At 35.5% G+C, this 23,124-nt stretch overlaps 1 protein-coding gene and 1 long non-coding RNA gene across 5 annotated transcripts in view; one reads left to right on the plus strand and one right to left on the minus strand.

The window, feature by feature from the left end:
- Positions 1-23,124, minus strand: part of LOC143211706 (uncharacterized) — a 137,186-nt gene that overhangs the window by 73,661 nt on the left and 40,401 nt on the right. The window lies entirely within an intron of this gene.
- Nkcc (sodium potassium chloride cotransporter) overlaps positions 1-23,124 on the plus strand; it is a 93,984-nt gene that overhangs the window by 20,241 nt on the left and 50,619 nt on the right. For 2 of the 4 annotated variants that reach the window (XM_076429620.1, XM_076429621.1), the window contains one exon: positions 11,752-11,890. In XM_076429620.1, coding sequence (XP_076285735.1) covers positions 11,752-11,890 — 139 coding nt within the window. Of the gene's footprint in view, positions 1-3,146; positions 4,035-11,751; positions 11,891-23,124 lie in introns of those variants that run through there. The other 2 variants (XR_013009505.1, XM_076429619.1) reach the window with 2 other exon arrangements.

The raw sequence follows: 23,124 nt of genomic DNA on the forward strand, positions 1-23,124 counted from the left end.
GTAGTACAACCGAGCAGGGGGTGATACTACATGTAAAAATAAGTCGAAAAAAAAGGAACAACATTTTTTTGTTTGACGCTTCGTTTTCGCGAATTCGAGTTTGAAAATGCAGCGAATACACGTGCATAGGAATCGTCTGTCTCGTCTGACCATGATCAACCAATTCTACTTTGTGCATATACTAAAGCAGGGAGTTCCAACCTATTCCCCTTCGAGAACTGCAAGCAGTGATGCGCTTTTTTCGCGCATGCGCGACTATTTTAATCTCAGATTGTAGGGCGCCACCGAGGCCGCCACAGTTCCCCACAAACTTCGGACGTAGATACGGTCCTGACGAAACTCGCGCATGCGCGAAGAAAGCGCCTTACCTACCATCACTGACTGCAAGGTCCTCACAATCGAACCTCTCTTCTCACTACCACGTACAGCCGCACAGTGGGCCAGAAACCGATCGTTTTGGACAAAAATCTGCCGACAACTCAGTTTTTCATCGATTCAATTTGAATTTTTTTGAAAATGTTCGTGAAGGGCTATACTTTGATGACGTGCTGCGCGAAAATCGTCAACTGTCACAATCAAGAATCCGTATCTACAAAGCCCAATAACTCCGATACTTCATCCGCCCCAACCATAAATTTGCATGTCCCAGCTGAGTTTCCGACACTTCTTAACCCTAAACCCTAAACCACAAAATTTTAAACTCTAAATCTGGCCCTGAGAATTACCAATTGAATAGAATTACATTCGGCACTTATGAGACATACCATTAATTTATTGATCCAACAGCAGCGTTTTCGCTTATTGGGAAAGAACATCCTTGTGCTTGCCATCCTTTATTCTTAGAGATCTTATAAGTGGTTCGGATGATAATAACATATGCTGTATAATATCTATATTTGTCTTTTTGCGGCAACACATTCGGGAGTTTTCAGCTCGTGATTTCCTGAAGACTTTATTATTTGCCTCTTGTGGCTGTTCTGAATACAAACCAATTGCCAGTTCAAATGTAGCAAGTACTTCACTTCCATGTTGCAGTACCTTATGAACTGATGGAAATTTTAATGCACAATTTAGCTGTCTCCAAACAATATTCTTTGAATTTCACAGAATCAGCTTTCTTGTCACATGTAATTACCTGAAGAATGTTATGCAATCTTGTAATAATAACCGCGTTTAATCCAGTCACTGCAGCAACTGATTCGGCTTTTCTAAAGAAAGTTCGGGCCACGTTCCCAGTATTTGATGTACCAGCTCCCTGTTTGACAACATCAACTGTGATTGATAACTCTTTCAAAGAATTTTGCACTTTTTTCTTCCTTGCCGCCTTTAATTTTTTTTCCTCTATTGTTCTCGCAGATCTTTTTTCGAAATCTAAGTTGTATGAAACATGTAGACGGTATTCCATGAAACGGATCCAACAGTGTCAGGTCGAGAGCCCGTATTTATAATACGGCTTTTGTAGATAAGGATTCTTAATTGTGACAGTTAACGATTTTTACTTTACGAACACTTTTAAAAAAATTCCAATTGAATCGATGAGAAACTGAGTTGTCGGCAGATTTTTGTCCAAAAAGATCGGTTTCTGGCTCACTGTGCGGCGCAGCGTTGCCCGACAGTGGAGTGAGTAGGCACTAGACTTCGATTAGACAGGCGACCCAGGACTTCTATTGAAGAATTACTGTACTAACATTCGTTTCCATCTACAGTCAATCGTTATGTTCTTAGCACTGAAGGTGGCTTAACCCTCATCCGTCTCTCGTTTCAATTTGAGACAGTTTACCCGAAATAAGTTACACTGTTCTGTTATTTGTATGTAAATTTTTCCGAAACTTCGTGTCTTATTTTTTTATAATGCGAAACACAACCCAATAACCTAAGATGTAAATGTTAACTCAACGAATTAAATAAAGGAATATCGAAAAATAACTGTTTACCTGGCTGTTTTATTGATCTTTTATCACTGTGTCAATTTGACACTGAGGGACAGGTTCAGTTCGTGAAATGAGCATAGACATATAGAGATAGACTGCGCAGCCTGTACGAAGCGCTGAAGCCCACAATGGCGGCGTGCGAGAGGCGGCGCTATGGACCCCGGCTAATGCTCTCTCTCTCACTCTTTGTACCGCGCGCCGCCATTGTGGGCTTCAACTCGCCCATAAGACGGCGCAGTCTATCTCTATATGTCTATGGAAATGAGGGACCGATGAGGGTTAAGGATGTTCTGGAGGTACAATGGGAGACAAAAGTACAAGAAATTCGAAATCCATTAATATATTGGCAATGAAAGCCATTCATGAGTATATTTTGCATTAAACTTTTGCGAATACTGTACCCTCTGTAGCTATATTCAGTGGTCTACACTTGTCGCGCTTCCATGCTAGTGAGATAACACGATAAATTTGACGTTTTGTATCAGTTTATAATTAATGGAAATGGGTATTTATAATGCAGAAATAACGCACAAGAATTCAAACTGTCTGTTCTTTATTTAACCGAAGAAGAACTAGTCAGAAGACATCTGTATCGTTAGCGAGCCGAAACTGAAGTGAAGCTACAGAGAAAGTTTTAGGCGAAAGAAAAACCCCTGTTGGGTCCACTCGGGAAAAACAGATGTGGGAAGTCCCTTAATTTATTACTCAGGACCTCTTTGTATTTGAAGGTTGCAGGCCTTCCACTTCTGACCGAAGTCAATGACAAAGACCCGAGGACCGTTAAAATATTCCGGGACACTCTTAGTATCCTTCAACACTCGACTTAGTTTTGCAGATATTCCAACAATAATTTTTTTGCTCTGTAACTGTTTAGTGAATCCTAATTTTTTGGGGGGTTTTTGAGTAGATAAAAGATCAATCTAGGCCGCGATCGCCCTCAAAAGTCATATTCTTCCGTTCACGAGGCGTAACTTGCATTATTCGGAAGCATACAGCTGCGCATGTAGCGATTTTCTTAGCTACAAACATTAATGGAAGTAGAAATTAGTTTATGTTATCGGCGCACAGGTTCGAACCAAAATCAAGACAAAGCAATTTTGCAATTTAAAAGAAGTTTAGTTCGTGCCAGCATGGAATTCAGTTGCAAATTTATACACTTATAAACAATTTTCACATAGCAAATGCACAATTTTTTTTCTTTTGAAGATGATCCATACTTGGATCGAAACGTTGAGAAAAATCTTTTAAATTGCGAAATTGCTTTGTCTTGATTTTGGATCGAACCTGTGCGCCGATAACATAAACTAATTTCTATTAATTGGTAACGATCGACAAAACGGAATATTTATTAATGGAAGTTCCTGGAAATAATTACGAAAAAAAAAAATATTAAACTAGTAAATCGTCAGCCTAGTAAATAAATAAATCAGAAAAGAAAAAAGAGAAAACTGATGATTCATTAAAAGTGTGTATCTCCCTCGCATTTCTATCAATCAAAAACACAACATTTTGTCATCAATAAGCAAAACCACCAACTAGATAAAGAAATAAGATGATTGTAAACAATTGTTAACGTTCTACTTTATTTTGCTCCGCAGTTTAGCATTCACTATAAATATACTCGAAATTCGCGGTCACGTAAACGTTTTGAAACGTCCGGTCCACCACCGCTACGTCAAAACCAACGTAAACATGTATAAATCACCACTCATTCTTCGGATTATATTTCCGGTCTTTGTTCTAAAGTCCTAAAGGAACTGACTCGAGAGAAAAAAAGGAAGAACGAGATGCATCGAACGCATACTTGGTTGGAATACTCGTGATTGTTTATAGTCTCATGTTCTTAACCTTCGCGTATTTTTGAAAGCTCGCGCGCGATGGTCGACGGAAAAATAGACTTTCGGAGAAAGGTGGATTTGTTGCTACAAAGCCCGGACGAAAAAGACGACTCCGACGCTATGTATAAGACAGGGCTGGCCAACTTCTTCTTCGTCGCGAGTCACACGGTCCCCACCATCGGTCCCTTCGTTTCCAGCAGAGTTGGGCATTAATCGATTAAAATTTTAATCAAGATTGATTGATTAATGTGTACGATTAAAAAAGGTAATCATTGAAAAATCGACGATTGATTCAATCGATTGATGAAGTTAATCGTCAATCGTTGATTTAAAAAGGTAATCATTGATAAATCGACGATTGATTCAATCGATTGATGAAGTTAATCGTCAATCGTTGACTAGAAAAAGAAATCACCGGAAAAACATAACAGCACGTAAACAGAATTTGTATTATAGACCAAATGACAATTAAATATACATAAACTCAGTTCACATTTTTTTCATTATACATATAGACCATATAGTTTTGTTTCCGTATTTCATTTAGAAATTGCAGCAGTTAATCATTAATCAATTATCCGATTGACGATTACAGTTAAAAGGAATGTAATCGTTAACCGCAATTAACGGCTAAAGTAGAAATTTAACCGTTATTCCCAATGAACGATTAATAAGTATTTAATCGTTAACCGCAATTTTAACGACTAAACTAGGAGATTAATTGTTAATTGCGATTAACGATCGAAGTAGAAATTTATTCGTCAATCGTTGATTAAATTTTTCCCAACTCTGGTTTGCAGGATTGCAAGGGTGCGGAATGCGCCTTCTCATTTCTCGATAATGCAATGATGGGGATTTTCAGTAGTCAAAAGCGCTAGATAAAAGTCGAAGTTGGGCAAAAATGTTCTACTTCAGTCGTTAATCGCAATTAACAATGCAATTAATCTCTGGTTATTAATTAATCTAATGGTTAACTGCTGAAAGTTGGACAGTGTAATTAGTATACCAATTAAAAACTAGACAGCAGACCTGTATGCAAAATAAAAATTGTCTACTTGAATCGCAGTAAACTGGAGTGAAATAGAAAATTATCTTTGTTCTTAATATGTTTAATAGATTGAAAATAATATAAGAATATGTTTAAATCGTTCTAATACTTTTACTGTTTTAAATTACACCTACTCATTCTTGTCATAAATGCATAAAATCCGCTGTCTACCAATCACGAACCCTGTTTCCCCAAATTACAAAATCTTGAAGTGCCTAATTTCCTACTTTCATACTTTCGGAATTATTGTAGGTGGCAATCAGTGGCGGCTCAAGTCAAGTGGAGGCCCCAAACGGTAAAAATCTTGGGGCCCTCAAACTTAAGTTAGAAATAGAAGTTGCGAGAAAAGTGTCAAAAAACATATTAACAAAAAAGAAAAGTAATTAAAAACTTCATACCGTTACACATTAAATAAATTTATTTAAAAATTCATACATTTATTTAAAATCGGAGCCCTATGGCAGGCCTGGGCGCGGTTGGCTCGGGGAACACATGTTGCTGCTTCTCCTCTTGGCCTGGTCGGCAAGTAAGTCCCCACCACGGCCGCTCCGACTCTTCCCTTAGCCTTAGCCTTAGCCTTAGCACGAGCACCCCCGCGATGCTGCACCGGCAGGTTACTCACCACTACTAAGAAAACATATACACGCACATAAGACCCTTGCCCGAAGCTGTGGAACTAGCGGCATTTACCAATTCCTTTAATTTTTATGATAGGGATGATTCACAGGTACAGGCGAACTCAGGTAAAAAATTCGCAGAGCCGAAAGAATTTGAAGGAAAGTTTGTAGCTACGACTAGTAAGTCGCGGCCATGGACGTACATATAATAATTCATGCAAATTAATATTTATATACTTACTTGATTTTTTATTTATTCCTAGCGCATCACATCATTGACCAGTGCATCAATATCCACTGAAATCCTTGAGGTTGCCACTCTCATCAAAGATGACAATGACCAACTTGACAAGCTGGAGCGATATTTGGATTTAACAAATTTCATCGTTGAAAATGCCGCTTCGCATTTGTATGTCGTTCCAAACATCGAGCATATTCTCAGGCCGAAATCTATTAATTTCGGATATTTCTCCATAGGAAGTAGTTTAAAAAATTCTTGGCCATGCTCTCTTCTGCTCATTGCAAATGGATCTGCTTGCAAATTACACAATTCCAGACGGTATTCTTGTTTCTGGTTCCTGATTTCACATCCTTGCGGATTATTAAATAATTGAAGATCCTGATCCAATGTATTGAAGTCTTGAAACCTTGATTTGAATTCTTTTGCTATTTCCTCTAAAATTGGCACTATTTTGTCAAAATTTGCAGTTCTGTATTCATCAGCAATCTGCTTGCATGCTGGAAAATTGTGCAGCTCGGACGATTTAATTTCTGCTATGAATAAGTCGATTTGGTTCCTAAATCCATAAATGTTACATATCAAATCAGAAATTGTTTGATTCTGCGTTTGCAATCTACTGTTTAAGCAATTTAGGTGCTTGGTTATATCTGTGATAAATGCTAAATTGCATAAAAATTCAATATCATCCATTTTTTTGATGATGTCTTCATCTAACTTCGAATTTGTTTGGAGAAATTCCAAAATCTCCTTCCTCAAAGCGAAGAATCTTTCTAAAGTTTTTCCTGCGCTGAGCCAGCGGACTTCGCAATACAATGAGAGGTCATTGTAAATAGCATCAACGCTTTCGAGAAATAATCTAAACTTCCTGTGGGATAAAGATTTATTTCCACCCCTAATTGTGTTTACAATTTTTGTCACAATCTTCATAGTGGGGCCCACACTGATAATTTTTCCACATAATGCCTCTTGATGTATAATGCAGTGGAACGTCGGGCAATTGATTCCATGCTTCCGTAATAGGCCTCTCAACCCTTTTTCCTGTCCTACCATTGCCCTTGCGCCGTCCGTAACAATTGCGGTGCATTTTGAAAATCCTCCATACTCTTCTACCGTCTTGTAGAATGCTGCAAATATGTCTTTTCCTTGTGTCGTTTCAAACAGCGGCACTACTTCTAGCAGCTCTTCCGTAATTTGGAATTTATCGTCTATCGACCGCACAAAAATACACAATTGACTTATGTCGACGACATCAGTGCTCTCGTCTAAGCACAAGGAAAAATATTTGCAATCACTTAACATCGCTTTTAATTTTTTAGAAATATGTACGTTTATGCTCTCAATACGCGAGGTAATTGTACGGCGCGATAATGGCACCGCTTCATATTTCTTGGCAGCTATTTCATCGCCAAATGTCTTTGCCATTTCAATGGCACATCTTTTAACAAATTCACCATCCGTGTAACTTTTTTTGCTGCGCGCAATTTCTAAGGCGATTGCAAACGATGCTGCGACAGATTGCTGTTGGTGCGTTCGTATTTCTTTTTCCACATATCCACGTCGCTCTTTCATTTTTTTCAATAGTTCTGCTCGGTACGATGCAGGGAATGTCTTGTAAAATTCCGCATGGTGCGTATCATAATGTCTGGAAAGATTGCTTCTCTTCATAGACAAATTCTTGTTGCATATTAAGCATCGGGGCTGACCGTTCCAATCAACAACAAAGAATTCTTTCTCCCAGCTTTCTTGAAATGAGCGCACCTCTCCATCTGCATTACGATTTCTGCTTTCACTGGCCATGGTGTGTATCAACACAACAAAAATATGGACAATAACACCACACAATAAATAAAATGAATAACAACACAACAACAATAACAAAAAATGAGATAACACAATAACCAAAATTAACGAAAACAACAAAAAACAGCGATGAAGAGACGGTGTGTAGCGTACGATAGCAAGCGACTTACTAGTCGCAGCTACAAACTTTTCTTCAAATTCTTTCGGCTCTGCGAATTTTTTACCTGAGTTCACCTGTACCTGTGAATCACCTCTATCATAAAAATTAAAGGAATTGGTAAATGCCGCTAGTTCCACAGCTTCGGGCAAGAGTCTTATGTGCGTGTACATGTTTACATAGTAGTGGTGAGTAACCTGCCGGTGCAGCATCGCGGGGGTGCTCGTGCTAAGGCTAAGGCTAAAGCTAAGGGAAGAGTCGGAGCGGCCGTGGTGGGGACTTACTTGCCGACCAAGCCAAGAGGAGAAGCAGCAACATGTGTTCCCCGAGCCAACCGCGCCCAGGCCTGCCCTATGGTATCCCGGGCCCCACGCGGCCGCTTAGTCCACATACCGTTAGATCCGCCACTCGTGGCAATATGTAGTAGTTAGTAACTCACCCTGAATAACGGCCTACCATCAACCAGAGGTTGGCATTATTTGGCGAAACAAATATTTCAAATACTCTATTTAATATTTTAGATTTTATTTTGCTTAAAGAAAATAGTATTTTAAATAAGATATACAATTTCGAAAATAAAATATTTCTATTTTAACAATCTGAACCTCAAAATAAAATATTTCTATTTCAACGATTTGATCCCCAAAATAAATAAAATATTTCTATTTTAACAATCAGAAACACGAAATAAAATATCTTACTTTTTGCATTGTTATAATACTCTGAGATAAACATAACCATACAGTCTATCTTATCGTTAAGAAACGATTTACATCCATAAATGTATTGAATTCGAACCATTATTTTCAGCAATAATACTTAAAATTGAAATTGAAAATAAAGACAAAATACAAATATTTCCAATATTCTGCAAATAAAATACTATTTTCAAAAAAATTACTGCCTCAAAAGAATTACTTTATTTTCAAAGATTACACTGCATCAAATAAAATATTTTATTTTCAAAAATTACTGCATTAAATAAAGTATTTTATTTTCGAAGTTGTACACATACTTTAAAATAAATAGGATTATTTACTATTTACTATTTAAAATACTGTTTTCCCCAACTCTGCCATCAACTGCATATGTATTACTGAGGGGATGCAAGTTGGCACAGGTCTAGGTGGTGGAGACACCGTGTGAGAAATACAAGAGGTCCGGTAGCCAAAAGACTCAAAACCAGGGACCAAAAATAACAGTTATTCTAACATTTTCTACCATAAACATCATTAATGAAAAGTTTATTATTACTGAAATTTAAGATAATGTACACAAAATATAAAGAAAAAAATTCAAAGAACAAAATGATTTAAAAATATCGATTTTTATACGTTTTGGTTACAAATAACAGTTATTAGTGTCCAAAAAATGGGATCCTCCTCGATAACTGTTATCGATGAAGATAAACTGTTTCGATTGCTCTAAGCAGTTATCGGTGAGAAACATTTATTTCGATCGCTCATAACAGTTATCGATGATAGAATATCTTTTCACTTGTTCCTAATAATTATAGATGATAAAATTCATTTTGGTTGCTTATTTAATTATTGAGTTGTCTACTCTTTTTCGGATGGAGCAAGCCTGTGATATTCATTGAGAAGGTTTCTTACAACAAGACGAATCAACATACCATAAGAACAACACAAAATCTGTATGTTTGTCACATTAAATTTTGATTGTAGCAATTAATTTTACGAATAAAAAATTTATGAAATAATTGATTGTTTACCATTTAGAAGTTGTACTATTTAATAATAACTATTACAAATTTCCTTCATCAATAACTGTTATGAGCGATCGAAATGAACTTTCTCTCATTGATAACTGTTATGAGTGATCAAAATTTTATCTTATCGAATAATTGTTATGAGCGATCGAAATAAATTTCTCTTATCGATAACTGTTATGGACGATCGAAATCAAGTTCTGTCATCGACAACTGCTTTGAGCGACCGAAATAAACGTCTCCCATCGAAGTAAATTTCTCTCAACGCGCGATAACATTTACCAAAAAAAGAAAATCCTTATCTGTAACCAAAAGGATTTTAGTTGATGAAATACTTGCTATTCTGTGACTTTTTTTCTTTTTGCTTATAACAGTAATGGTCACTGTTCAAAACCAAGATCCTACAGGGAAACAAATTAGAGCTGGGTACATCTTGCCCATGCGCGACTGGTCGTGTGTTGAATTTGTATAATATTAATTTCACCTAGTTTTCCGTAAATGGTTTCTACACGTGCGTCTGGACATGCGCGTCATGAAAAACAATTGGTTGCAGTTTATGGCTGAACTTGTTCTCGTTGGGGAACTCCCGGGAATCCAGTAAGAACTCATATATACATCTCATGAAAAATGCAATTATTCAAATGTTCATTAGAGCCTGACTCGTAGTGTGCTCCTTCCTCGCTGTTATCATTCACTTCATAATTAAAGCGAACGTTGCATAACATGAATTGAGTATCACTTTTTTTGTATAAAACTGCAGCTAGCTCATTGCCTATAAACTGGCGTATCGGACAAAGTGCTTGATGAAGGAAATAATTGTTTATCGCGTGTAAAATTATTTCAACATGATCCGATTGAAATCATTTTTTAATACGCATTATTAAGATTGTTTACAATGGATAATAGTTATATAATAATAGTTATTAAGATTGTTTATAGTGGATAATAGTTATATCTCATGGCTAGACTGCAGATCTTTATACAAAATAAAAATATTCTGCATCGATTACGGGAAGCAGCAGTTAAATAAAAATTCATTTCAACCCTTAATAGGCTTTTCATGTCGAAAACAACTTAATTTCTTCACAAATGCATAAAAATCCCCAGTCTACTCGTGGCTTATTTTGACTTGTATCTGTATTCTATTAGTTAACCAGAGTTATCTTACAATTAACTAGCAGAAAGTTTATCAATCTTTCCCGCAATGTCCTATCTTCTCTCAGGAGTTGATTTTTTAGTCAATGCTGGACAAAATATTGCTTTAGATAATATGTTACAGTGCAGTCTATTTTATTTTAAATTATGCATGTATCTTTGAGTGAAAAATTTTTAAATTGTGTGTTTAATTTTGAATATGAAGTGCAGTGACTCTCATTAATATTCGGACGCTCTCAAAAACACGATAACGTTTTTAATATTCGACTATACGATTTCAACTGTTTTGAGAAGCTAGTGCAATTAGTTTACTACAGAATGTGAACAGAAATTTTATCAAAAATTGCAATTGGTCGGAATTGTCACATAAATACTGAAAGTTGCATTTTACAATCTTTTTATGTGGGCCTATTTTGAAGATTTAAAAACATGAATTGAGTATCACTTTTTTCTATAAAACCTGTAGGTAGGACGAAGGAAATGATTGTTTATCGCGTGTAATATTATTTCAACATGATCCGATTGAAATCATTATTAAGATTGTTTTACCGACGAGTTATAGTTATCTCATAAGAATAAGAATGAAACGTTCAAAAACTAAAATGTATAGAACGTAATCACTAGACTGCGGATCTTTATGCAGTAATGGCTTCTGAAGATTTTCAAAAAATGCTACGATATAAAATATGACAGAATTTAGTACGATTTTAATTTATTTCAGATCTAAAAAGGCTACTACCACGGAAAATAAGATTCGTCTACAAAAATTAAAAATTGCATAAACATCCGCAGTCTAGTAATAATTTTGTGTAGCTGTCGTTGCAAATAATTTATTTGATAAGTTTGCGTGTGCAAATATCGAAGCTTCGATTTCAGAAACTTTGAAGGTGATGAGTTGAGAATCGAAGCTTCGAATTAAACCTTTTTTTTATTTTTTACATTCTGTGAAAATGCTGTCAAATTTTTTATGTACCATATATTTTTACTTGTCAAAAATCATGACACAACACGAAACTCGTAAGGTACAACTTCATACACTTCGAAGCTTCAATGCTTCGAAACTTCGATGTTTCGAAGATTTGAAAAAGTAACAGCCCTAAATAGTGTAGAGTCACGAAAGTCAAACAACTGATAACCTCGTTAATAACCGCGGAGAAAGTTTTTTAATTGTTGTTTAATTAACCTAGACGACGACCATGTAAATAAAGTTTCCCTTTTTTCTTTTATTCTTACAGATTCAACAGCACGCCGTTGCGTAGTCTTTAAAACTATGGATGATGAGGTAGTTGGTAATAATCAGATGAATAAAAGATCACCAATGACTCTAAACGTGAGCGGGCTGTGGGACGTTGTTCCACGTTTGGACCACTATAGGTGCGTATTCAAATTATTTGTGTAATTCTCTCTTCAACTACAAGATTAAAATTTATAATAAAAAAGCTCAATTTTCATCTCAATCATTTGTTCATATACAAATTAGTTTTTAGATGAAAAAACTCACAACACCAAAGTATGCACCTCTCGAAATCATTCATATATAAACATTCTTCGCTATGAATAATAATAATGACGAAAATCGAGGTGGTAATATCCGGTGAACCACCCTGTATATTAACTTTTTTCTTTGTATGAATATGAAATTGATATAATACCTCATACCACACTTAAATGCTTAGTACAGTAAAGTCGCGTTTACTGTCCGCGATCGGGTACGCGATCACAGTCCAGTGCCTACTCCCTCCACTGTCATGCTGTCCTCCTCTACGTTCGGCTTTCTTTTGTACTCTCAGCGCGGTAGACGCAGTCATAAAAGTATAATGTCGGTATGCGATCACTGTCCATGCAGAACACAGTCTAATTGTATAGATACCCCAACATATTTAGTAATGTAAACAATATTCTGAATAATGGTACAGCAATTTTTAGTGGTGACTATTCACCACTCGAATGGTAAGGGTTAATTCTTCCTTCGATTACAAGATTAAGATTTATAAGAAAGAAACTCAGGGCAATCTTTATGTCTCGATAAAAAAGCAGAACATAGTATTCATATCTTAAATCTTACAATTTTCATTTCAACCATTCTTTCATATACAAAATAGTTTATATGTAATTTAGGTAGCACACATAGCTGAATCACCCTGTATATTGATGATAAAATAACCAAAAAACTAAAATTTAGAGATGCTAAAGTACTTCATTTTTGCTTCAAAATGTTATTACAGTAAAGTCGCGATATTTATCCCTGAGAGTCACCACGAAAATTCTCCCTTGCCTACCCACTCCACTGAGGGGCCAAGAAGCACGAGCTGCCTTGGTCTCCGAGCAGTGTAAAGATGCCGCGTAATCTGATCTCGGCTCGGGTATATCGGTGTGAACCACTACTAATCGAATTACAAAACTTCTTTATTTTTCATTATTTTTTTATGGGACTTTCACCAACTTATTTGTGGCATTGTTCCGATTAAAATGGCACTAAACACGATATAATTTCCATTAAATTTAGTGGTTTGTACAGTAAATGTACAGTAAATATGGGCCATATTGTATCTTGTTTGGTGTAATTTTAATAAGAAAAATGCCACAAATAAGTTGGTCAAAGACCCATAAAAAATAACGAAAAATAAAGAAGTTTTGTAATTGGATTAATAGTGGTTCACATCGATACGCATCGGTCGCGCGATCCGTGTTTACATGCTGTCCTTTTCTACGTTCGGCTTCCTTTGTACTTTCGGCGCAGTAGACGCAATCATAAAAAAATAGTATTCCTACACGATATTCTCCCTGCTCGGAACTGGCGATGGGAAAAAGATCGCGACTTTACTGTATGAATATACAGGGTGTCCCAAAATTCGTGAAAATCCCGAAAGGGGGTGGTTCCTGAGACCATTCTAAGAGACATTTTCCTTTGCACCAAAGTCAACTGCGGCTTTGTTTAGGAGTTATTAACGAAAAACACGGACCAATCAGAGCGCGCCCTGGGCCGCCGCGCCGTCACGATGCGATGTCACGGCGTACCGCGACACTCGCTTGCCGGCGCGGCTTGGCGCGCCGGGCCAGAGCGCGCTCTGATTAGTCCGTGTTTTTCGTTAATAACTCCTAAACAAAGCCGCAGTTGACTTTGGTGCAAAGGAAAATGTCTCTTAGAATGGTCTCAGGAACCACCCCCTTTCGGGATTTTCACGAATTTTGGGACACCCTGTATTTAATTTTTTTTGGAAAGTATATATATGATTCAATTTACTGCGATCTTTATGTGAAATTAGACTCCAATACATAGTTGTTAAAATTAAACCTACGAAGTACTGAGAGTGATTACTAGACTGCGGATCTTTATGCATTTACAGTAAACTTGAGTGGATTAAATTCAAAATTGTTCAAATAATTTAAAAATTGGAGATATCTCAATTGTATATGATTTCTCCTGTATTAAAATCGTTAATCGTGATTCGCATGACAGCGTGACGTGGTCTATACAATGCAGATGATTGATTGATTGTTCTATTATTTTCAAAATTTTGATTGCTGTGGCATTCTCCAGGATTGTTCCAAGTAATAAAAAAAATTTGTGGTATATGTTACGAGCCAAGGGCTGGCGGATAGACGTGGCCGAGGTTTGTTCGTATAAACAGGATTGTCGTGAACTAGCCGGTGCCTGTTTCATCACCGGGTGTCACAGGATAGGTTTTCGTGGACTAGCCGATGCCTGTTTCATCACCGGGTCGCCACTAGATGGAAGGTGGTGAACTAGCCGATGCCTGTTTCATCACCGGGTGTCACGGGATAGGTTTTCGTGGACTAGCCGATGCCTGTTTCATCACCGGGTCGCCACTAGGTTAGGAGAAAGGGGTAGTCGTGGACTAGCCGATGTCTGTTTCACAACCGGGTCGCCACTAGATAGGGAAAGGGTTGTCGTGGACTAGCCGATGTCTGTTTCACCACCGGGTCGCCACTAGATAGGAATTCGTGAACTAGCCGATGCCTGTTTCATCATCGGGTGTCACTAGGATTTCGGAAAGAGGTAAGGTATTAGGAAGTTCAGTTCTCGTAACTTTATATAGAATTGTTGATAAACCTCGAGCGGTAAAGGTTTATCGATATGAGTGAAATGCTAGCTACTGGAGTTTAAAGGATGTAGAAAAGATATTGACGACTCTCAATTATCTAATATAAAGAGTACAATATATTCTTTAGAGAAATGTGCAATACACTTGTAGTGTGTTGTATTATTCGCGGAAGCTAATTCCCGAACTCTCGGTTTTCACGCACTGAGAAATGCGGGGGTAAATTAATCGACTTGACTTAAGAACCGCGCTTCGAAACTTCCTTCAAGTTAAAACGATCGAAAGGGAATCAGACCCAATCTCACTAGACGCGTACAGATTCGTGTTCAGTCTTTAACTAAACCCGTGGTGGCCAAGCTCGAGCCCTTTATATACTAGTCAAATTGCTCTAAAAATGGTAGTAGGGGTAAACGGAAATCTGGAAGGATTGTCTATGTTTCCCAGATGTATGCACTTTCCCATAAGGGGAAAAACTATTTATCTGGGCATGCGAGCTGGACCTCCCGCATGAACACGTGGTTTCAAGAAGGGACCAAAAGTCACGTAGGCAAAGCCTCCGTACGTAACATATATAAAATTTTAAAGACTATTTTATTGGGCGGGGGGGGGGGGACATTCTTTGTAGGGAACGGCTTTACTCATTTCTAGAATATACGTAATTCATTCTGGAGAGTGCAAGGCATTTTAAAACGTTTGGAAACTACTCTTCAAGGGCGACACTAGCGTAAATGTTGTTTAAAAAGATTATTAAAATTTAATTTGATCTAGTACTGAAAATTCTTAATTTGTTATAAAAATTGCAACAACACATTTATTTAGATTCTGTAGAGACCGTTAAGTTCCTTCTTTCAGTAGTTGCAAAATAAAAGATTTGGACTGATTTATTTTCATTTGTATCTACAATTGTATTAGTACCAGAGAGTTAACTCATAATGAACTAGCAGAAAGTGTATAAATCTTTCACTCAACGATACCATTCTCTCAGCAGTTGATTTATTAGTCAATACTGGATAAAATATTGTTTTAGATAATGTGTTATAGTACAGTATATTTTATTTTAAATTGTGAATATAACTTTGAGTGAAAAATATTTTTAATTGTGTGTATAACTTCGAATATGAAGTATGTTAAATTGTCTGTATAAAGAATATGAATTATTTTAAATTGTGTGCATAACTTCAAATATGAATTATGTTAAATCGTGTGTATAAATTTGAATATGAGTTACTTTAAATTCTATGTATAACTACGAATACAAAACATTTTACGCGTTACCTAATTATTAAATTAAAGTTACGTGTACCTGCCTAAAGTGATAAATCGCAAATTCTATTATGGTGTCACAGAATTGGCAACTATCATTTTTACGATTATTGCCCACGAAATTAACATTGGAAAATTTACTTGTGGTTGTACAGTGCTGGTTGCGAGAAAACTAATGCTACTGATTCCAGCTATTTTTATTTGACCGTTTATGGTCTTCAAAGCAGAGTTGTGCAGAATTACAATTGAATTACTCCAGAATTATAATTACATAGTAATTGAATTACATTGTAATTCAGTTATATTGTAATTTATAGTTCAGATCTTCATTCAATTAAATTACAATGTAATTCGTAATTGGAATGGAGTACAATTATAAAATAAATTGTAATTGAATTACATTGTAATTTATAATTCAGATCTTCATTCAATTAAATTACAATGTAATTCGTAACTGCAATGGAGTACAATTATAAAATACATTGTGATTGAATAACAATGTAATTCGTAATTGCAATGGAGTACAATTATAAAATACATTGTAATTGAATAACAATGTAATTCGTAATTGCAATGTCATTTATAATTCAGATCTTCATTCAATTAAACTAAAATATAATTCGTAATTGCAATGGAGTACAATTATAAAATACTTCGTAATTAAATTACATAAAATAGCGTTACGTATTATGAACGAGGACGAGGAATAGAAACTACGCCGCACAGACTTTGAACAAGTATATGAAAGAAAAACATAAAAATATATCGCACTTCTTCAAAGTTCTGGGCTATAATTTGGAAAGCTGTATTTTAATTATATTGTATTTCAATTACAGATTGCATTTCAATTATATTGTATTTTAATTATACATATTGTATTTCAATTACACATCTGATTAAAATACTTAGTAATTGAATTATCATTGTATTTCAATTATATATAGTAATTCAGTTGCGACGTAATTAAATTACTATTAATTGAATTACAATGTAATTGAATTAGCACAACTCTGCTTCAAAGTATCGTGTCATCACAGGTAATAGCAATGAACATGCTAATTAAGGTTCCTAGTAGAATTGCTCACTATGAAACACAACGGCAAAGCTGTTAAAGGTGTCAAAAATGACATCCGGAAATGCTTCGAATTGGTAGTTTCAAGACTTTTAATAAATACAAATAGTTCTTCGGGAACGGTCTAAAAAGTAGATTTCTCGTTAAAACAAAAATATGTGGAACAATATATGGTGTTAATTTTGAAAAAATCTGTACGTGCGAGAAAATTAAAAGTAAATTCCAGAACTTCAGAAACAGTTCGTCTACAATATAAACATATCAAGTATGTCATAGAGGATGTTTATGCAATTTGCAATTTTTGTAGACGTATTTTAACAAGTGGAGTCAAATATAATTTTATTCTCAGTGGTGGTAGCCTTCATAGGTCTGAAATAAATAAAAACCTTATTGAATTGTGTTGAATGTTATATTTTAGTATTTTTTGAAAATTTTCAGAAGCTATAAATGCATAAAGGTCCGCAGTCTAGTCATAACATGCTAATGTAGTTTCAGTTAGAAAAATTTAATATAAATTTAAATAAAATCGTGACATTAATGACTATAAAAATAAAACCGTGGAGCACTGAACTATATTGACGTAATTTGAATTAAATTGACGACTATTTTGATGACGTAATCTTCGTGGGCGCTCCACGCTTTTATTTTTATAGTCACAAATGTCATGATTTTATTTAAATTTATATTAAATTTTGCTATCTCTTCCGACAGTAATTTTATAACAGGAAATTTTGAACAAATTGCTTAAAGTTTTGGGAAAAAATATTGTTAATCATTGAACTAGATTCGGTATTTTATGGAGAACCAGGAAAAAAATTATTTTCTCCTTTTTAGTGCATTTTGATATAAGCGTGGTTTTTAAAAAGTTTTTTTTTATATATTTTATTGCATAAAGATCCGCTCTCTATTTATTATCGATGACCTGACGCCATGTTTATGGCAACTTACGTATACCGTCGCGATAAAGACTCAACAGTTGTTAACTCATGGATACATTTAGGCGTTTCCAAAAACATTAACTAATTTAGAATAAACTATCAGTCATATTTCACTTATCCATAAGCAGCATAAACTACTTAGATATGTTTCTTCTATCGATCGTATTTGCTGTTAATAAATGTTAAATGCTTATATTCCTTATATTCTATCATTTAATAGTTTTTGAAATTATTATGACATATTTACTTTGCAGACGCGATTCAAATAAATCTTGAAAAGGATCCAAACTAGGATCGAAACGTTGATTTTGTTTGATAATTAGCAAAATTGCTTCATAATTAGTAGTAAACGATCGAACCGTTGCACAGTGGTCCCAAATCGCAAAAACCGGCCGAAACCTCTAAACGTACTTTATGCACCCAAAAATTCGTACTCGGGGGTTTTCGGGTTCGCTGATTACGAATATGAAGTTTAAATTCCAAAAAACAAAATGGCGGATCCAATATGGCGGACATATACATTAAAAAATGGTTAGGTCTGCTTGGAAAATGATCTTTTTGGATCTTTGAGGTCACTGATTACGAATATGAACTCGAAAATTTGAAAAACAAAATGGCCGATTAAAATTTAGACAACAATTCGCATTAAATGTGTTTTGAGAGGTTGATAGGTAAAAATGTATAAATGACAATCAAAATTGCACTTTACATATCAAGAATTAGTATAATTGTAAATTATATACATAAGATTTAATCATCCGAATCGTTTTTCATTACTAAAAGTTGTAAAATCGAATTTTAAAATCCATAGAAATGGAACAAAGTTTACCATCGTATGAGCAAACAGGAGACTATTGGAGGTTGGTTTTTATAAATTTTGAAAGATAAATGTATTAGCAACACGTCAGAAAAGGAATTTTGGTGGGACAACTTGGGACTTTTAACTTATGTTTACGTTTCTACAATACGCGCATCAAGTTTTAGCTTCTACGTTCTCCAAAGAATATTGCCATCGTGTAACGTAATGACTAACAATTTTGAGATACAAAAACAGGTCAACATTCTACTTACTTCCAGGAACAGCATCCATTTTGCAGAATTGAAATTGATGCACTATTTTGAAAGTTATGTACTTTAGAAGGGGGCGTTCAATTTCCTACTAAATCGCGCAACAAATGCTCATCAAACGAAGGCTAACTTTGAACTGACTGCAGAACCGTACCATAAACTTTTTACCTTTTTCCTTGGTGGCACACACACACACATATTCAGTGGTCGTAACATCACTTTACCCAACCCTAGAATTACAAACTCCTAGGAGGAAGTTCAATTTTGAGGTTTTAGCCGTGTTTTCGGGATTTGTGGCCACTGTGCGTTTCGCCGAAAGCATTTAACATTTATAAACTAAGTAGTTTATATATAACCTAAGTAGGTTAGGTTATAAATAAGATATCATTAATCATTTAACTGGATTCGGTATTGTATAGAGAATCAGGAAAAAAATTATTTTCTCCTTTTTAGTGCACTTTAATATAAGCGTGGTTTTTAAAATGTTTTGTTTTTATATGTATATTATAAGGGAACATGTACCAGTTAAGTTTAAGGTTCGGTACGTTTAGTGTTAAAATAAGATTGTAAACCCAGTCATTAAGAGTGATGTGGTAGTTCTAGTGTTAACGTGGCTGCAGAGAAGATTTTCGCAAAGGGAAAAATTACTTGAAATGACCTCAGGAATCACCCGTTCAAAGGAAGTTCAACACTTGTGGGACACCCTGTATAGACAGGCATTTCGGATTTCAGCAATAACCATATTTTTGGCTATTATTACTCAATAAAGTTCTATCGTAAAATTGCAAGAACAGCGCCGATGAACCGAGAAAGTGTTCTTCGAAGAAAACAGCTAAAAAGTATCATAACTGATTGTAAGTGTACGAAAATAGATTCTCGCCCGCCCAGGATACATAGTAATATGTACATTTCAGTCGATGATACAGGACAAAACTAGCGCTCGATCGCGAAAGAAAACTAAACGCTTCACGGAAAAGATGCTTCAAAACGGTTGCGAGATCACTTCCTGAAAACTAAGCCTAGCAAATGTTTCACGTTTCCGACAACAGAAATGCAAAATGATTCACTTTTCACGTGATAAGAACTGGTAAATTAATCATGAACTTTTTGGTGTTCGAAAATGAGTGTGGAACGAAAGATGCGTAGTTGCAACATAATCATATGTATATGTCGGAGGCTGATTGGTAAGATTCTCCATCGGGCCCGCTAGGATTTGACCGGAGACGTTCTCCACCGGATCACTCATTGTCTTCGCACGCGCGGAATTAAATAAACCGGGAAACAACGATCACCGTTAAACTCTACAACCCTCGACCCGTAGCGCAACGGGGAGACACGTCAACGAGCCCACGAGGCTGGCAGAATCTCCTTACACGATCTTACGTCTGACTCTTTTCGCTTCCACTCGCGACGACTAGCTCTCTACCAAAATCAAACGCTCTACACTGTAGCGCAGCCAAAAACATTCTGCCCCTCGTGGTCACGTTCAACAAGGCCCCAGCCCATCCCTTCCAGGGACCCTATCTCGCATCTCTCCTTGCGCCGCGCACGATGAGGGATGCAGGTAAACGGGAAACGTTTTATTGCCTTTTCGCTGGGCAATTACTAAGATACGGTCAAGCATCTGACTCGTAGCCGTTCGACCGTAAACGCATAACCGAAATCTCCAAACCGTTATTTTTAAAACTAAACTTAGTCCTACACGGACGTATTATTCCAAGAGATAACATAATTGTCTTTTACAATAAGCAAGCGTTACGCGTCTCTGTCAACGGGTTGCGTCGCTTCCGTCATGTCCCGACATATATTATACAGGGTGATTCAGCTAAGCGTGCCTCCTGAATCACATGAATGGACTCAGGGCCAGCTCTAAAGGGAGGGGGGCAACCCGGATATTTGCCCGGGGCGCGAAAATTTAGGAGCGCCATTTTGACTGCAACTGTGAGAAAAATTTTGATTTGTTAAAATACCCAATTAATAGAAAATTTGCTTTTATTAAAATAAATGCTTTTATTAAAATTTAAATAAAATGACTTGATTTTTATTGAAGATAAAAAATATGTACCTTTATTTTAAAAATATATAAGGGCGGTAATTTGTCTTTTTGTCCGGGGCGACGTAACCGCTAGAGCGGGCGCTGATGGACTATTTTCATGTACCGGAGGGTACATGAAAAAATGGTTGAGACAAAATTGTATTCAAGAATAGCATACGATGAGGTAATTAGCTTTTTTGTGAATTTTAACCCTTCGCACTCGAATGGTGACTCTGAGGCGCCACTAAAAATTGCTGTGCCATTATTCGAAATATTGTTTACATTATTGTTGGCATCGAATCAATTACTAAACATTTAGGTATTGTGCGAGGTATGTACAATATTATACCAGTTTCATATCCATAAAATGAAAAAAATCATATAGAATGGAATTATTCTAGCTAGCAAGAAATATTTTATTTCCAAATTAAAATAGCACCGAGTGCAAAGGGTTAATATTGTGGCCGAAGAAAGGATTAAACCCCGAATAAAAAATTATATAGTCGACCGTCGATTAGCCAAACCTGCCAAACCAGTGAATGAGAGATCTCGAAAAAATCACACACTCTCTCTCTCTCTCTCTCTCTCTCTCTCTCTCTCTCTCTCTCTCTCTCTCTCTCTCTCTTTCTCTTCTATCTCGATGATTAAAAAAAAAATTAAAGATTACCGTAAAAAAGAAGTTTTGTTAATATTAACTGTATGTATATACCTACTATGTATCGTATACATACATTTGTGTACATAAATAATTTAAAATTACTTATTAAATGCAAAAGTATGATTGCTGTAATTAGAAATGTGACATACTTACACGTTGTTTCACGACTTATTGCCGAAAATCTTGAAAATCTGCAATTTTTACCATCTTTAAACGCTTGTAGTTCATTGCAACGTCGACCGATTTTGACGAAATTTTCAGAATATGTTTAATTGACACAGATCTACAAAACATATTTTTTAAATTTTCAATATAGGCCCACATAAAAAAGTTAAAAATTCAACTTTTAGTATTTTCTCAACAATTCCGATCAATTGCAATTTTTGAAAAAATTTCTTTTCACATCCTTTAGTAAACTAATTGCTCTAGCTTCCCAAAAAAGTTCAAATCGTATAGTACAATATTAAAAAAGATCTGCAGTCTAGTCATAAGTCATGTAAAAGTCAACAGTAAAAGTAATCATTTGAGGAGTATTTTATTGTCTGTGACGATTGTTAAACATACAGTTTGAAATTATTGCCACGTGAGTTAAGAATACAGAAGGAAGTGCTCTTCAGAGGTTATTAACAGACTGAAGATTTTTATGCAAAATAAACGTAGACATTTATTTCTTTTCTTAATCATTTTAATGAGTTCAGTTATTAATTTATGCTATATTTCAAAGAACACTTTAATGTGCATACAACTTTCACTTCGCGATCGATTACGCAAATGTTTTGATTGTCACAGAGGACATTTTAAAGTCATTTATAGAGAACAACTCAAGTAACTACATGTATTGGGTTGGAACGAAAGTTCGTAGCGTTTTTCAATTGAAATTCCAAGATCAAATTAAGACATTTATTCATACATTTATTCAACAACATACTGAAAAATTATTTTTCATGTCTATGTATATCCAATACATATATGTATAGAATATAATGTGTATTCTCATGTGTTGTAAATTATACATCAATGTCCTGCTTTGTTAATAACAATCTCGAGCTTCATCTTTCAAGTTATTACGCTGTTGAATTTGTCTTATTAGCTAAGACCATCGTATTAAAAATAAAAATTTACAGTGTTTCGTCTATGAAAATTGACTTGAGTCCGATCGAAAATGTTTTTATCAGGTATAGCATGTTTTCAAGAGTGCTTTCACGTGATTATAGTAAATTTTTTGTAAACTCTTTTTTTCACGATTTTTCATAATCTTTTTACGCCTAGTTGTAAGAGGATTTCGTTAGAGTAAAAAATAGCAAAAAATTGCTTTCTTTATTTTACAAGAAATTTGCTATAATGTGATAAATACATTTTCGATCGGACTGCTAATAACAGAGTAATCTCTACTCGTCACGATTCGTGGTTCACCCTGTATACATAGTTTATTAAAAACTGAAGTTACAGTCTCAATAAATCTCATAATATGAAGTTTTTTCATAGTTGAAATCGCTACAAGGGAGAGTGG

This window comes from Lasioglossum baleicum, chromosome 8 (assembly GCF_051020765.1).
Source record: "Lasioglossum baleicum chromosome 8, iyLasBale1, whole genome shotgun sequence".
Taxonomy (NCBI): Eukaryota; Metazoa; Arthropoda; class Insecta; order Hymenoptera; family Halictidae; genus Lasioglossum; species Lasioglossum baleicum.